The sequence below is a fragment of the Erythrolamprus reginae genome, chromosome 6, assembly GCF_031021105.1.
Source record: "Erythrolamprus reginae isolate rEryReg1 chromosome 6, rEryReg1.hap1, whole genome shotgun sequence".
Taxonomy (NCBI): domain Eukaryota; kingdom Metazoa; phylum Chordata; class Lepidosauria; order Squamata; family Dipsadidae; genus Erythrolamprus; species Erythrolamprus reginae.
In genome coordinates this window covers 5814512-5831804 of record NC_091955.1, presented here as the reverse complement: position 1 = coordinate 5831804, position 17293 = coordinate 5814512, and the positions used below count along the sequence as shown (strand labels likewise).

Genomic DNA, 17293 nt, shown 5'->3' with positions numbered 1-17293 from the left:
TGCCTTCTATGCTGCCCAATCCCAAAGGACTCATGCCATAAGGATTTAGAATGTTAAAAGTAACAACGAGCCAGTTTCATACCATTGCCCCAATGGCGGATTCATATTATTTCCGCTACGGCTCAGTTATCATGCATTTGCATCCCGTGTAGGAAGCATAATCTTTTGATGGAACATATGCGCGTGAGATTTTGGGTTTTTTCCCCCCTTCCGCGTATGTGCAGAAGCAAAAAACCAGAGAGATACCGAGACGCCAGAAAAAAAATCGCCGAAAATTCAGTAGATTCCTATTGGTGCGGCTCTGGATCACACCGTAGGAACCCACCATTGCTGACCAGGCTTCAGAAAGGAGACCAATTGGAAGCTCGGTGATGATGATAGAAACATAGAAACATAGAAGACTGACGGCAGAAAAAGACCTCATGGTCCATCTAGTCTGTTCTTATACTATTTCCTGTATTTTATCTTAGGATGGATCTATGTTTATCCCAGGCATGTTTAAATTCAGTTGCTTTGGATTTATCTACCACGTCTGCTGGAAGTTTGTTCCAAGGATCTACTACTCTTTCAGTCAAATAATATTTTCTCATGTTGCTTTTGATCTTTCCCCCAACTAACTTCAGATTGTGTCCCCTTGTTCTTGTGTTCACTTTCCTATTAAAAACACTTCCCTCCTGGACCTTATTTAACCCTTTCACATATTTAAATGTTTCGATCATGTCCCCCCTTTTCCTTCTGTCCTCCATGATGATTCAACATGATTCAACATTCAACATGATTCAAGTAGAGAGCCTTACCGTCGGGTCTCGGTTGCGCAATCCTCCGCTTGTGTTAATTATAAAGTGATTGTTGTTTTGATGATCCTGTAATGGAATAAAAGTTCTGCCATTAGCTCTTTTGATTTAAAAGGAAAAAAAACTTCTGCTGATTTATAGCTAATGAATCCTACGGTGATCTCAGCTGGACTACCGATGTTTACTGACTTACGTTACATGAAGTCCTTGGTCCAAGGGGGTCCATAAATTTACGGTTGAAAATGTTTTAGATGGCAACCACATGAAAAAAAAAGGGTGAAACCAGAGGTGGTATTCATCTAGTTCTATCTGGTTCGGGCAAAACGCTATCGGCGATTGTGGAGAGACCCCGCCCACCTACCCAGATGTAATGATGTCCCATTTATTCACGTTTTCGAGACTCTGTACCAGTGATGGGCTACTATGGGTACGATCAGGTACACAGAACCAGGGCAAAAATTTTGGTCATGTACACAGAACCGATAGAAAAAAAATTGTTTTTCTTTTTTTCCCCTTCTGGGCTCTGGGAATGTTTTTCCGATTGCAGTAAATGAGATTAAATGTGTTTAATTTTAGAAGAGCTATGTGTGCATGTGTGTGTGTTTATATAGTAGATAATGTATATTTTTGTGTGCCTGTGTGTAATATGTATGTACACACATAGCATATATACATAGAATTAAATAGTATATTTTGGATGTTCAGTAATAGTAAATAGGTTGCCGTTCAGTTTCTGATCACAATTCAAAGTGTTAGTTATGACCTATAAAGCCCTTCATGGCATCGGACCAGAATACATCCGGGTCCACCTTCTGCTGCACGAATCCCAGCGACCGGTTAGGTCCCACAGAGTCGGTCTTCTTCGGGTCCCGTCAACTAAACAATGTCGTCTGGCGGGACCCAGGGGAAAAGCCTTCTCTGTGGTGGCCCCGACCCTCTGGAACCAGCTCCCCCCGGAGATCAGAATTGCCCCCACCCTCCTTGCCTTTCGTAAGCTCCTTAAAACCCACCTCTGTCGTCAGGCTTGGGGGAACTGAACTACCCTTTTAACCCTAGGCCTATACAATTTATGCATGGTATGTTTGTATGTTTGGTTTTAATAAGGGTTTTTTAATTATTTCAAACATTAGATTTGTTACATGCTGTTTATTACTGTTGTTAGCCGCCCCGAATCTACGGAGAGGGGCGGCATACAAATCTAATGAATGAATGAATGAATAAATAGGGAAATTGCATCTCTTTGAGGCGAGGAGAGGCCAGGTACCCTAACCCAAACCCTTGATGAGAGTGACGTCAAGTTGGCCACCTTTAAGCCAGTCACATGACCTTTAAGCTACCTCCCGGTCACATGATCATCAAGCCACTCCCACATGGTCACATGGCTGACAAACCACACCCACAAAATAAGCCACGCCCACAGTGTGGTAATACATTTTTTTTGCAGCCTTTCAGTGCTCTGCGCTCACATTTGTGAACTGGTAGAGAAAGTAAGTGAATGCCACCCCTGTGTGAAACGTGAATTGGATCCAGAAAAAACCCGACAGGTAGCCCTTCACTTAAAATAGTTCATGATGGATTACGATCGGTTTTTAGTTAAATGCTTTTTAATTGTCAGGGTTTTAGACCGTGGCTCAACATGTTCTTATCCTTGGGATCATTCTTGGTTGCAAAAGGTTCCAGTCATCCTCAAATGATGTTTTTGCATTTTTGCATTCCCAAGATGCATGGTTTTAAATGCTGCTTTATATTAAAATAATTTTTATTAAGTTTTATACATTAAAAAAAAATAACATTCAAAAACCTATCAAGAAAAATACAAACATAGATTTCAGCTATTTTTCCAGTAAGTTAACATCCAACTAATTTCTTCTTATTCATATGTTGTAAAATTTCATATCTATACCTATACTCTAATATACACATTTTTGTTATAGGCCTGTTTTCCTTTTTTCTATCCATTTACAGTGTTCCCTTGATTTTCGCGGGTTCAAACTTTGCGAAAAGTCTATACCACGGTTTTTCAAAAATATTAATTAAAAAATACTTCGTGGGTTTTTTCCCTATGCCATGGTTTTTTCCGCCCGATGATGTCATATGTCATCGCCAAACTTTCGTCTGTCTTTAATAAATATTTTTTTTTAATAAACTTTAATAAATAAACATGGTGAGTAATAATCTAAATTGTTGCTAAGGGAATGGGAAGTGGTAATTTAGGGGTTTAAAGTGTTAAGGGAAGGCTTGTGATACTGTTCATAGCCAAAAATAGTGTATTTACTTCCGCATCTCTACTTCGCGGAAATTCGACTTTCGCGGGCAGTCTCGGAACGCATCCCCCGTGAAAATCGAGGGAACACTGTATACTACATTTAATATGCTGTTTTATACACTGCTCAAAAGAAAATAAAGGAAACATTCAAATAACACATCCCACTCATCGTCACTCATGTCAAGGGTTTGGGTTAGGGTGCCTGGCCTCTCCTTGCCTCAAAGAAATGCAATTTCCCTATCTATTTACTATTAGTAAGCACCCCAAATATACTATACTGCTCAAAAAAATAAAGGGAACACTCAATTAACACATCCTAGATCTGAATGAATGAAATATTCTCACTGAATATTTTGTTCTGTACAAAGTTGAATGTGCACAACAGCATCTGAAATTGATTGTCAATCAGTGTTGCTTCCTAAGTGGGTGGTTTGATTTCACAGAAGTTTGATTTACTTGGAGTTATATTGTGTTGTTTAAATGTTCCCTTTATTTTTTTTGAGCAGTGTATATACGAATAAATATAGAGTCTTACCGCAATGGCTTTGAATTTCGATGAGCGGATTATCCCCTCTTTCTTCATCAATATATATAAAAGTGCGTCGTGAATGGTCAGGAAAAATATGGATGGCTTAATTTCCTCGTCGAAAAATCCACACCGCTGTAGCTTCTCCAGGAGACCCTCTTTTATGGGTGTGTGTATGTGTAAATTGGGGGTGTAGGGAAGGGGAGCGGGAAAAAAGGTGGAAGAGGGAGCGAGAGAAAAATCAGAATTACAAGCAGCTAATTCTTAAACATACACTTGTTTTTAATAGGAAAGGGAACACAAGAACAATTGAGACATCTCCCCCAGGCTTTTATAGTTTTATGTATGATATGCGTGCGTTGCATGGTTTTTAAACGATGGGTTTTTAGATGCTTTTTTAATATTAGATTTGTTTACATTGTCACACTGTTTTATGATTGTTGTGTGAGCTGCCCCGAGTCTTCAGAGAGGGGCGGCATACAAATCTAACAAATTATTATTATTATTATTATTATTATTATTATTATTATTATTATTACTATCACTATCACTATCACTATCACTATCACTATCACTATCACTATCATTATTATTATTATTATTATTATTATTATTATTATTATTATTATTATTATGGGGGGCCAATCTGAGGTTAGTTGGGGGAAAGATCAGAAGCAACATGAGAAAATATTATTTGACTGAAAGTCGTAGATGCTTTGAACAAACATCTAGCAAATGTGGTTGGTAAATCCACAGGAACCGAATTTAAACATGCCTGGGATAAACATAGATCCATCCTAAGATAAAATACAGGAAACAGTATAAGGGCAGACTAGATGGACCATGAGGTCTTTTTCTGCCGTCAGTCTTCTATGTTTCCGTGATGATGATGATAATAATAATAATAATAATAATAATAATAATAATAATAATAAATTAATTACTTTTAAAATAGGAAATAATTAAATAGTAGTATGTTTCTACCCAATCATTTTAATCATTATCTAGAAATAAACTTTTATAGCAATTGAAGAAAATTGAGCTACTTGCCTAATCTTTTATCATACTGAACCTTGTGGGTTCAGTACAAAACCTTAAGACGTTAATGTGCTCCTCAACCAATAATGCTGTCTGTCATTTGTCCTTTTGGTGACTCAATCAAGTGAAAAAGAGTCCAAGCACTTGTTTGAAAATTTATCTTGGTCGCTAAGCGACTTCCACCCAGTCACATTACCTTTAAACCGCTTCCAGTCACATGATTGTCAAGCCACTCCCACCCGGTCACATGACCAGCAAACCACACCCACAAAATAAGCCATGCCCACAGTGTGGCAATAAAATTTTTGGCAGCGCATCACTGAATATCTGCCTCTACGTAGGTTTGAACTCACAGCCTCCTGATTGTGAGGCGAGAGCTCCACCTCTAAGCCACGGATCACTCACACGGGCATTTATACAGTGGTCACAGAGCCAATCAGAAAGAGCCTTACCGTAGGCGCCCGCAATATAGACTTCAACATCAACCCGGATAAATTCTCTCAATGTCTGTTAAAAAGAGGAACGGGTGATCGTTAACTCTAGGCAGACAAAGGCGTATACAATAATTTAAAAGATGATAATAACTTGCCATCATAACTATATCATTCTAATAAATAATAATAATAACTCAGAATGTAATAACTTCAAGAAATAACCTTCTAAGGAGGAAAACGAAGGATTTGGAGTTTCATAGTGTTCTGATTCATGGGCCCACGGCAAATTCCAATCTCCGAAATCATTTATTAATAAAAACTCACTCTTTATTCAAAATCAAGCATACATGAATGAAACTCCAGAAACTCATTCTTTATCGACATTCCTGAGATAGAGTCCCATGGGGCTACCTTTGGAGAGTGTTCGGAAGCCATATCTGCTGGCATGTGAGCTGTAGCCCTCGCTTAGCTGATTTCTGGCTCTGGGAGGGCGTTTTTGGCTTCTGGGGGACCAGGGGGACCTTTTCACTCTCCCCAGGTTCTAGGGAAGCCTCCAGAGCCTGAGGAGGGCATAAAATGGTCCTACTGGGCCCACCAGAAATCAGGAAGTGGGCCATTTCCAGCCTCCTCAGGGCCTCTAAGGGGGGAAGCCTTTTTCGCCCTCCCCAGACATTGACTTATAGGGAGTCATTGACTTATAGGGAGTCATTGACTTATAGATCGTGCAGAATACAGCTGCGAGAGTAATCACGGGCTTCTCTAAGTATGCCCATGTTACTCCAACACTCCGCAGTCTGCATTGGCTGCCGATCAGTTTCTGGTCACAATTCAAAGTGTTGGTTATGACCTATAAAGCCCTTCATGGCATCGGACCAGGATATCTCCGGAACCGCCTTCTGCCGCACGAATCCCAGCGACCGGTTAAGTCCCACAGAATTGGCCTTCTCCGGGTCCCACCGACTAAACAATGTCGTCTGGCGGGACCCAGGGGAAGAGCCTTCTCTGTGGTGGCTCCGACTCTCTGGAACCAGCTCCCCCGGAGATTAAGATTGCCCCCACCCTCTTTGCCTTTCGTAAACTCCTTAAAACCCACCTCTGCCATCAGGCATGGGGGAATGGAAACATCTCCCCCTTGCCCATGTAGTTTTTGTGTATGATTTGATTGTGTGATTGTTTTTTATATACTGGGGTTTCGTTTTTTGGACTTTTTAATCTAAAACTGTAATTTAGATTTCTAAATATTAGATTTGTTACTATGTACTATTTTTTCCCAGATTCGCTCACGTGTCTACAACACTCCGTGGCCTGCATTGGCTGCCGATCAGTTTCCGGTCACAATTCAAAGTGTTGGTCATGACCTTTAAAGCCCTACATGGCATTGGACCAGATTACCTCCGGAACCGCCTGCTACCGCACGAATCCCAGCGGCCGATAAGGTCCCACAGAGTTGGCCTTCTCCAGGTCCCGTCGACTAAACAATGTCATCTGGCGGGACCCAGGGGAAGAGCCTTCTCTGTGGCGGCCCCGGCCCTCTGGAATCAACTCCCCCCGGAGATTAGAACTGCTCCCACCTTCCTTGTCTTCCGTAAACTACTTAAGACCTACCTATACCGCCAGGCATGGGGGATTTGAGACACCTTTCCCCCAGGCTTATTATAATTTATGTTTGGTATGTATGTGCTGTTTGGTTTTTAATTATGATAGGGTTTTTAGTTTTTTTCTTAATATTAGATTTGTGCCAGCATAATATTGTTTTTATCGTTGTTGTGAGCCGCCCCGAGTCTTCAGAGAGGGGCGGCATACAAATCTAATAAATTATTATTATTATTATTATTATTATTATTATTATTATTATTATTATTATTTTTACCATTGTTGTGAGCCGCCCCGAGTCTGCGGAGAAGGGCAGCATATAAATCCAATAAATCTAATCTAATCTTTACGCTATTCACCTGCCACAAAGTCTGTATATATTATGTAGGAAATAATTTTACCTCTCCGACGATCCTCATGGCTGAAACGTCAAGAAACGATACAGCCGAAAAATCAAGAATGACGCTATGAATGTCAATTCTAGGAACTTTGATGCTGGGAGGCAGGCTTGCGTTCCAGTCGACCCGGATTGGAAAATCCTTGGTGTTGATGGGTTGGTTCAGTTCTTCGATCATGTTGTTGTCCAGCTCTTCTTCCGAATCGGTCGCACCAGTGACCGTACAGAGAAAACCTTTCTGAACGAAAAAGAAAGAGAGAAGGCCAATATTTGTAATGCTTCTTAACCCTGAAAAGAGAAATCGGAACATTCGACCTTGAACAGTTCTGAAATTTAAGGTAAGTTGCTTCCTTGTACATAGAGAATGCATGTAATGCACTCTATATGGGGCTGCCCTTGGAGAGCATCTGGAAGCTCCAGTTGGTGCATAATGTAGCGGCTCGCATAGTTTTGTGCATACCCTGGTGGTCTAGACCAGTGTTTCCCAACCTTTTTTGAGCTGCGGCACATTATTCATATTTTCAAAATCCTGGGGAACACTGAACGGGGGGACGGGATGGGGGGGGGCGGCTAAAGAAAAGTTTGGACAAAAAAAATCTCTCTCTTCCTCCCTTTCGCTCTATTTCTCCCTCCCTCTTTCTCTCTCTTCCTTCCTTCCCTTCTTTCTCTCTCCAACCCTTTTTTCTTTCTTCCTCTCTTTTTTGCTCTCTTTCTCTCTCCCTCCTTCCCTCCCTCTATGTCTTTCTCTCTCCCTTGCTCTCTCTCTCTTTCTGTCTCTCTTGCTATCTCTCTCTTGCTCTCTCTCTCTCTCTTTCACTGTCTCTTGCTATCTCTCTCTTTCTCTTCCTCTCTTGCTATCTCTCTCTCTTTCTCTCTCTCTCTCTTTCTCTCTCTCTCTTGCTATCTCTTTCTTTCTCTCTCTCTCTCTTGTTATCTCTCTTTCTCTGTCTCTCTCTTTCTCTGTCTCTCTTTCTCTCTCTGCCTCTCTTGCAGCACGTCCAACCGCCACCGTCGGTGCCTACACCCTGGAGCTCCCTCTTGCCGCCGCCATCTCCCCGCGACTGCCTGGGGCCACTGCAGCCGGCACCCTCCCGCTCCCACTGCCAGTGCCCTCCCGCCGGGCTCCAAAGGACACTTGCCACTGATGCCAGGGAAGCTCCAGCTGGGTGGGGCGCTGCCGGTGCCGGTGCCTCTGACCTGGAGCTCCCACTCGCAACTGTCCCCCGGCTACTGCCCGATGCCGCTATTTCCGGCGCTCTCCTGCTGGGCCCCAAAGAAGGAAGGCGGGAAAAAGGAGCTTTGTGGCACACCTGACCGTGTCTCGCGGCACACTAGTGTGCCGCGGCACACTGGTTGGGAAACGCTGGTCTAGACAACTAGACACAAGAACAGTTTTCTCCCAAACGCCATCACTCTACTAAACAAATAATTCCCTCAACACTGTCAGACTTTCTACTAAATCTGCACTTCTATTCTACTAGTTTTTCTCATCATTCCTTTCACCCATTTCCTCCCATGTTGACTGTATGACTGTAACTTGTGGCTTGTATCCTAAGATTTTTATTAATATTGCTTCTTCATTGCTTATTTGACCCCTATGACAATCATTAAGTGTCATACCACATGATTCTTAACAAATGTATATTTTATTTTATGTACGCTGAGAGCATATGCACCAAGACAAATTCCTTGTGTGTCCAATCATACTTGGCCAATAAAAATTCTATTCTATTCTATTCTATTCTATTCTATTCTATTATATTTCTATTCTAGATGCATCACCTTTCCTGCGAGAGCTGCATTGGCTGCCGTTTGCTTTGGAGTACAATACAAGCAGTGGTGGCCAGCAGCCACTGTGTGATCAGGTGCTCCATTCCTGTAAGGAAAATACGGGCACCAATGCACCCCCGTGTGAGACTTAGCTTCTGTGCATGCGCAGCACGTGAAATCTCACACGAGAGCGTGTGTGAGAGCAAGATTTTGGTGATTTTCTCTGATTTTTTGCTTCTGCGCATGTACGGAAACAAAAATATCAGTGAAAATTGCCAAAATCTCGCTCTCGTGTGCGTCCTCTCATGAGATTTCGCTTGCTACACATGTGCAGAAATTTGGCTTCTGCACATGAGCAGCAAGTGAAATCTCACGAGAGGACGCCTGTGAAAGTGAGATTTTGATGATTTTCTCCATTTTTTTGCTTCTCCGCCTATGTGGAAACAAAAAAAATATCAGCCAAAAAAGCCAAAATCTTACTCTCGTGCGTGCATTGGTTTGAAATATTGCATGCTACACATGCACAGAAATTTAAAAAACAAATAAAATAAATAAAACAGAAAAAATAGGTAAAATAGAAAAAATAGATAAAATTATTAAATAAAAATAAATAATAAAATAAAGTAAAACAAAACAAAACAAAACATAATAAAATAAAATAAAATAATAAAGTAAAGTAAAGTAAAAAAAATAAAATAAAATAAAATAAAATAAATAAAATAAAATAATAAAAGTAAAGTAAAGTAAAGTAAAGTAAAGTAAAGTAAAGTAAAGTAAAGTAAAGTAAAGTAAAGTAAAGTAAAGTAAAGTAAAGTAAAGTAAAGTAAAGTAAAGTAAAGTAAAGTAAAGTAAAGTAAAGTAAAGTAAAGTAAAGTAAAGTAAAGTAAAGTAAAGTAAAGTAAAGTAAATAAAACGAGAGATCGGAGATAATTTTCCTGCTGCCATTTAAATAATGAAGGCTTCTTACCGGCGTTTCTTGAAGCTCTCCTTTACTTAACATCTTCTTCATTTTCCTCAGAGCTTTGTTGCGTTTCTGTAACACTCTCAACGGTTTAAAACCAACCTGAAATATGGAATAATTGCTTTAGCGGAGGTTTGATTATTATTTTTTAAAATCATCTGAGTATGTTTTCAGTTTCTTTTCGAGTAGAGAACACTGCCTTTATTTAAAATAGACTCCGGGTCTATGTTAAATTGTGCTGGTAGTCCTCAAGGTACAATCATAATTGAGCCCCAACGTTCTGTTGTTAGTGAGGCAGTATTTAAGTGAGTACAAATGTTTGTGAGGCCTAAAAGACACCCTCCTCTCCATCTCTCTATCTCACTCTCTCACCTCTCTCACTCTCTCACTCTCTCACTCTCACTCTCTCTCTCACTCTATCTATCTATCTATCTATCTATCTATCTATCTATCTATCTATCTATCTATCTATCTATCTATCTATCTATGTCTATCCGCTATCCCTACTTATTTATCTCTCTATATCCTCTCTCTCTTATCTAGCAACCTACTTGTAGTAAAGCTATCATCTATCTATCTATCTATCTCTATCTATCTATCTATCTATCTATCTATCTATCTCTATCTATCTATTAGCTATCCCTACCTATATATCTTGGAGCCGCTCCGAGTCCTCGGAGAGGGGCGGCATACAAATCTAATAAATTATTATTATTATTATTATTATTATTATTATTATTATTATTATTTCTATATCCTCTCTCTCTTATCTATCAATCTACTTACAGTAAAGCTATCTATTTATATTCCTTCCTTCCTTCTTTCCTTCCTTCCTTCCTTACTTTCTATTTTATCATCCATCCATCCATCCATCCATCATCTGTCTGTCTGTCTGTCTGTCTACCTACCTACCTACCTACCTACCTACCTACCTACCTATCTATCGTTTAATTTTTTTTGGTGGGAATTCATTCCTGTTAAGATTCTGCCTTACGAAATGCTTACCGCAGCAGTCAATTTTTCCTTGAAGAAATCAACATTGGCAAAGAAGATCGGAGACGGGCACCTGAAAATCTTCACTCCTTCTGGCTCATAGATCTAGGCAGCAAAATATCCCCTGTTAATTGTCTGGCACTCCGCTGCCCAAAACCGGACACGCTAAACTTCTCCCGTTTCTTTTTCATGTCGTTTAAATGACCCCGTAATCCCTTTGCAGAGTGAAGTCGGGGCAAACAAATAGAGCTGAATGTTTACTGGCCCATTGCCCTTCCCTGTCGCCAATGGGGAGTTCCATTCAGCAGATACTTTCTCCTTGTGGCCGCAGAGTGAAATATCACCTTCTACCACTGGGGGGCAGTAGCTGGTGTTGTCAGGTGGGAAATTCCGGGATGCGCACACAGCTGTGTGTCCCCCGATGTACATGTGCATGCCCCTGCATGAGATTTGGCCTCTGCGCATGCGCAGCAAGTGAAATCTCATGTGAGAATGCTTACGCCAGTGAGATTTCGGCAGTTTTCTATAATTTTTTGCTTCTGCGCATGCGCAAAAGCAAAAATATCAGCAAAACTTGCCAAAATCTCACTTGCGCACTTGCTGCGCATGCGCGGAAGCCAAATCTCCCACCGCCAGGGGCAACCGCCGGGCACCCGCCGGACACCTGCGTGCCCCCGATGGCCTCTGAGGGCTCAATAGTAACGCCGAAGACAAGCGGTTCTTCACTGCCCTCTACCTAGAATCGAACTCACAGCCTCCTGATTGTGAGGCGAGAGCTCCACCTCTAGACCCACCACAACACCCATCTTAAATGACTCCCAACAAAATATCCAATTCTTACGTCTGAGTAGTCTTTCCTGTTTCTGTAGATGTCGTTCCTTCCAACGTTAGCCAAAAGTGTGCATTTTGGACTGAAAAAGGAAGAAGAAAGCTGATTAATGCAGAATAAAAGGGACCAAATGTTATTCCCGCAATGTGAACCTTTGCTTATATCTCTATTATACCTCAGTTATATCTTAACACTGAGAGCATCTGCACCAAAGAGAAATTCCTTTTGTGTCCAGTCACACTTGGCCAATAAATTATTCTATTCTATTCTATTCTATTCTATTCTATTCCATTCCATTCCATTCCATTCCATTCCATTCCATTCTACTCTACTCTCTACTCTACACTCTACTCTATTCTATTTTATTCTACTCTACTTTCTATTCATTCCATATTTTGTTCTATTCTGCTCTGTTCCATTCTTACTCTACTCTACCTCTATACTCTACACTCTACTCTATTTTACTACTTTCTATTCATTCCATATTTTGTTCTATTCTGCTCTGTTCCATTCTTACTCTACTCTACTCTACTCTCTACTCTACACTCTACTCTACTCTATTCTATTTTATTCTACTCTACTTTCTATTCATTCCATATTTTGTTCTATTCACTCTACTTTCTATTCATTCCATATTTTGTTCTATTCTGCTCTGTTCCATTCTTACTCTACTCTACTCTCTACTCTACACTCTACTCTACTCTATTCTATTTTATTCTACTCTACTTTCTATTCATTCCATATTTTGTTCTATTCTGCTCTGTTCCATTCTTACTCTACTCTACCCTACCCTACCCTACCCTACCCTCACCCCACCCCCACCCCTACCCTACCCTACCCTACCCTACTCTACTCTACTCTACTCTTTTAATCTAAGTACTTTTGCGGGGAATCTGTCATGGTTGCTAAGCAACCGCTCATTACATGAGGATAACCTGTACCAAGTACCTAAGAGGGCAGGCTTGGTACCACTTGGTAGCACCATGAAGGATGCTTCCTTGGAAATCCAAGCACAAATATATGGCAGGTATATTGCTCTGCATATTTCCCCCAATGTATTTGTGACCAAAAAAAGGGGGGGGACCATAACTTGATTGATAAATGATTTTACTCCATCCGAAATGACTTGATATCTTTAATCCGCTTTAGGAAGCTGAGCCGAGCAATGAAATGCGCATTTACTTACAACTGAACCCGGAATACAACCGTCAGGAGCTCAAATCCAAGGCCGGCGGCTAAACCAAGATCCAATCCCAGTAGAAAGGCAGCCAGGAAAGAAACAATCCAGACAATCTAACAGCAAGAACAAAAAGTAAATATCAAAGGAGATGCCATTGGCAGATGTCACTAGAAGCAAAAAGGAGAGAATTCTCAGCAAGGCATTTTGGACCCTCCTCAAAACGAGGTAGGGGCAGCTACGCCTGAAGCCCTTTTGACATTTTTACAACATTTATATTTTGGTGGTAAATATTATTGCTGATAAACAATGTCCAATGTTTGACATGGAGACATAGTAGGTTTTTGAGTGGGCAGGCAGACAATCTATCTATCTATCTATCTATCTGTCTGTCTGTCTGTCTGTCTGTCTGTCTGTCTGTCTGTCTGTCTATCTATCTATCTATCTATCTATCTATCTATCTATCTATTATCTATCTATCTATCTATCTATCTATCTATCTATCTATCTATCTATCTATCTATCTATCTATCTATCTATCTATCTATCTATCTATCTATCTATCTATCTATCTATCTATCTATCTATCTATCTATCTATCTATCTATCTATTATCTATCTATCTATCTATTATCTATCTATCTATCTATCTATTATCTATCTATCTATCTATTATCTATCTATCTATCTATTTATTTATCTATCTATCTATTATCTATCTATCTATCTATTATCTATCTATCTATCTATTATCTATCTATCTATCTATCTATCTATCTATTATCTATCTATTATCTATGTATCTCTATCTATCTATCTATCTATCTATCTATCTATCTATCTATCTATCTATCTCTATCATCTCTCTCACTCTACCTACCTACCTCTATCTATCTATCTATCTATCTATCTATCTATCTATCTATCTATCTATCTATCTATCTATCTATCTATCTATCTATCTCTATCATCTCTCTCACTCTACTACCTACCTACCTCTACTCTATCTATCTATCTATCTATCTATCTATCTATCTATCTATCTATCTATCTATCTATCTATCTATCTATCTCTATCATCTCTCTCACTCTATCTACCTACCTCTATCTATCTATCTATCTATCTATCTATCTATCTATCTATCTATCTATCTATCTCTATCATCTCTCTCACTTTACCTACCTACCTACCTACCTCTATCTATCTATCTATCATCTATCTATCTATCTATCTATCTATCTATCTATCTATCTATCATCTATCTATCTATCTATCTATCTATCTATCTATCTTTAATTTGTCAAACATGTATAGGATAGTAGTAGTTTGTATAAACATAACATAAGTAAAAAGTAATGATAAAGGAGATAGATAGAGATAGATAGATAGATAGGACAGTAGGACAGGGAAGGTAGGGTTAGAAACGGGGAGAGGTCATCAGTAAACAGTCTAAGGTTAAAGTTTTTGGGGTTTGGGGAAGAAACCACAGAGTCAGGTAGTGAATTCCAGGCATTGATCACTCTATGGCTAAAATCGTATTTCTTGCAGTCGAGTTTGGAGCGATTGACATTTAGTTTGAATCTATTATGTGCTGGTGTATTGCTGTGGTTGAAGATGAAGTAGTCATTGACAGGAAGGACATTTTGGTATATGATTTTATGAACTACATCGAGGCAACATAGTTGTAAATTGTCTAATTGCAGTATTTCAAGTCTGGTGGAATAAGGTATTTTGTTGCGAACGGAGGAGTGAAGGACTCTTCTTGTGAAATATTTCTGGACTCCCTCAATTGTATTAATGTCTCATATGCAATGGGGATTCCATACAGGTAAGCTGTATTCTAGAATTGGTCTGACAAATGTTTTGTAAGCTCTGGTTAGCTGTGTAATATTTCCAGAGAAGAAGCTGCATAAGATTAGATTAACAACTGTTAGGGCTTTTTTTGTGTGGCAATGTTGTTACAGTGAGCTCTAGCACTTAGATGGTTGGATATGAGTACTCCAAGGTCTTTGACAGAGTGAGGGTCATCTACAAGTTTGTTTCCTGCAAGCAATAGCACTTGACTTATATACCATTTTACAGCCTTCTCTAAGTGGCTTACAGAGTCAGCCTATTGCCTCCAACAATCCGGGTCAACCTTGAGCCAATCACAGATGGACAGAAGGATGAGTCAACCTTGAGCCGGTCAGGATCGAACTCTTGAGAGTGGGCAGAATTAGCCTCCAATATCACATTCCAAATACGGTGCCACCCTATTGTTTAAACAAACTTTTCATGAAGATAAGAGCAGAGTTGGAGAACCGCCAACTTCACCAAAGTGGAACAAAATGGCGAACAGCTTTGTTTTCTCTTTGGTTTCTCTCTCAGACATATGTTCTATGACTTTTTAAATGTTTGAATCGCTATTTGCGCAGCTGGGTTGGTGGGGAGTCACTTACACAATCGCACTTGTCTTTTTTCCACAAAACTCCAATCTCTTTGAACTGCCACAACATGCCTTTCAGATTTCCCAGGACCAAAGCTGCAAGGACTGACTGTTGACAAAAGAATGACATACACGTTTAAAGACAGAAGCTCACAATACGAGACAAGAAGACAGACAAGAGGGAGATTTGGATATCTCAGAATATAGGTAGTCCTCGACTTGCAACCATGGGTTTAATGACCGTTCAAAGTTAAAACGGCACTGAAAAAAGTGACTTGTGACCTTTCTCCCACATTTAATGACCATTGAAGCATCCCCATGGTCACACGATCCAAATCATGTGATTCCCTATTGTGACCTTCTGACAATCAAGGTCATTGGGAGAAGCCAGTTTCACTTAATCACCATGAACTCAGCATCTTTATATCTGTAGCAGGAAACGTAATAAAATGGGGCAAAACTCATTTAACAACTGTCTCCCGTAGGAACAGAAATTTTGGGCTCAGTTGTGGGCTCAATTGTTGAGGACTACCTATTACAGAAAATGATTCCCACCTGTAGCAACGCAACGCAACGCAACGCAAACCAACCCTAACCAGCTCAACCTAACCTAACCCAATACAACTTTACCCAACACAATACAAATCAAACCAATATAATCCAACCCAACCCAAATCAATGCAACCCAACCCTGACCAGTCCAACTTAACCCAAACCAACTCTACTTAACCCAATCCAATGTTACCCAACCCAACCCAATGCAACCCAACTCAATCTAATGTAATCCAACCCAACCCAACCCAAATCAATCCAACCCAATTTCAACCCAATGCAACCCAACCCAACCCTAACCAGCTCAACTTAACCCAACCCAACTCTACCCAACCCAATCCAACTTTACTCAACCCAATGCAATTCAACTAAATACAACATAATCCAACCCAACCCAAATCAATGCCACCCAAAGTAACCCAAGCTCAACCCAATGCAACCCAACTCTACCTAACCCAATCCAACCTACCTAAAGCAATCCAACCCAACCCAACTACTATGCCCCAAAGTCAGTACCTTTTGCAGTGGTTCCAAGAGATATCCAATGGCTAAGATAGCAATCATGACAATGATAGCTGAAAGGAGTCCAGCGACCTGCAGGACAAAAAAAAAAATCCCTTGATTAACACATTCCTCTAAAACAACTTTGGGGTAATTCATTTACCGCAAAACCTTAAAATGCCAAAATACCTGCGTCTTCCCTCCAGTGCTTTCTTGAACTCCAGACCGAGACAGAGAAGTGCTTGCCGCAAATCCTTTGAACACCCCTCCAAAGACGTTGGCAATTCCAAAGGCAATTAATTCCTTTAAAACACATCAACACACACATAAACACATATTGTAAGGCAATACAGATAGTTCCCGACTTACAATGATTCACTTAGTGACCATTTGAAATTACAAAAAATTTGACTTACGACTAGTTTCCCACACCTGCCCTCTTGTTAGTCCTCTGGTATCCCCACCATATTCAAACCAGATGTTTTAAGAACGGCCATCCTTAGAATGCTATCCTTAAAGTCCTTCATGGCATCGAACCAGAATATCTCCAGGACCGCCTTCTGCCGCACGAATCCCAGTGACCGGTTAGGTCCCACAGAGTTGGCCTTCCCCAGGTCCTGTCGACTAAGCAATGTCGTTTGGCGGGACCCAGGAGAAGAGCCTTCTCTGTGGCGGCCCCGACCCTCTGGAACCAGCTCCCCCCAGATATCAGAGTTACCCCCACCCTCCTTGCCTTTCGCAAGCTCCTTAAAACCCACCTCTGTCGTCAGGCATGGGGGAATTGAACTATTCCTTCCCCCTAGGCTTATAGAATTTATACATGGTATGCTTGTATGTATGATTGGTTCTTTAAATTGGGGTTTTTTAGATTATTTTTAATATTAGATTTGTTTACATTGTCTTTTTATATTGTTGTTAGCCGCGAGTCTTCAGAGAGGGGCGGCATACAAATCTAATAAATACAAATACAAATTCTTCTTTGGGTCTGGGTCTCCTTGATGTGTGGTCACTGGTTGGCAGAAACTGCTTAGAACAG

At 40.4% G+C, this 17293-nt stretch overlaps 1 protein-coding gene across 1 annotated transcript in view; it reads right to left on the bottom strand.

Annotated features, from left to right (window-relative positions):
• Positions 1-779: 779 nt before the first annotated feature.
• SLC26A3 (solute carrier family 26 member 3) overlaps positions 780-17293 on the bottom strand; it is a 30021-nt gene continuing 13507 nt past the window's right edge. The window contains exons 9-19 of the mRNA XM_070754696.1: positions 16447-16560; positions 16273-16350; positions 15218-15313; positions 12788-12894; positions 11614-11683; positions 10785-10877; positions 9786-9881; positions 7053-7286; positions 5077-5131; positions 3596-3744; positions 780-863 (exon numbers count right to left, since the gene is read on the bottom strand). Of these exons, the coding sequence (XP_070610797.1) occupies positions 780-863; positions 3596-3744; positions 5077-5131; positions 7053-7286; positions 9786-9881; positions 10785-10877; positions 11614-11683; positions 12788-12894; positions 15218-15313; positions 16273-16350; positions 16447-16560 (1176 nt within the window). The remainder of the gene's footprint in view (positions 864-3595; positions 3745-5076; positions 5132-7052; positions 7287-9785; positions 9882-10784; positions 10878-11613; positions 11684-12787; positions 12895-15217; positions 15314-16272; positions 16351-16446; positions 16561-17293) is intronic.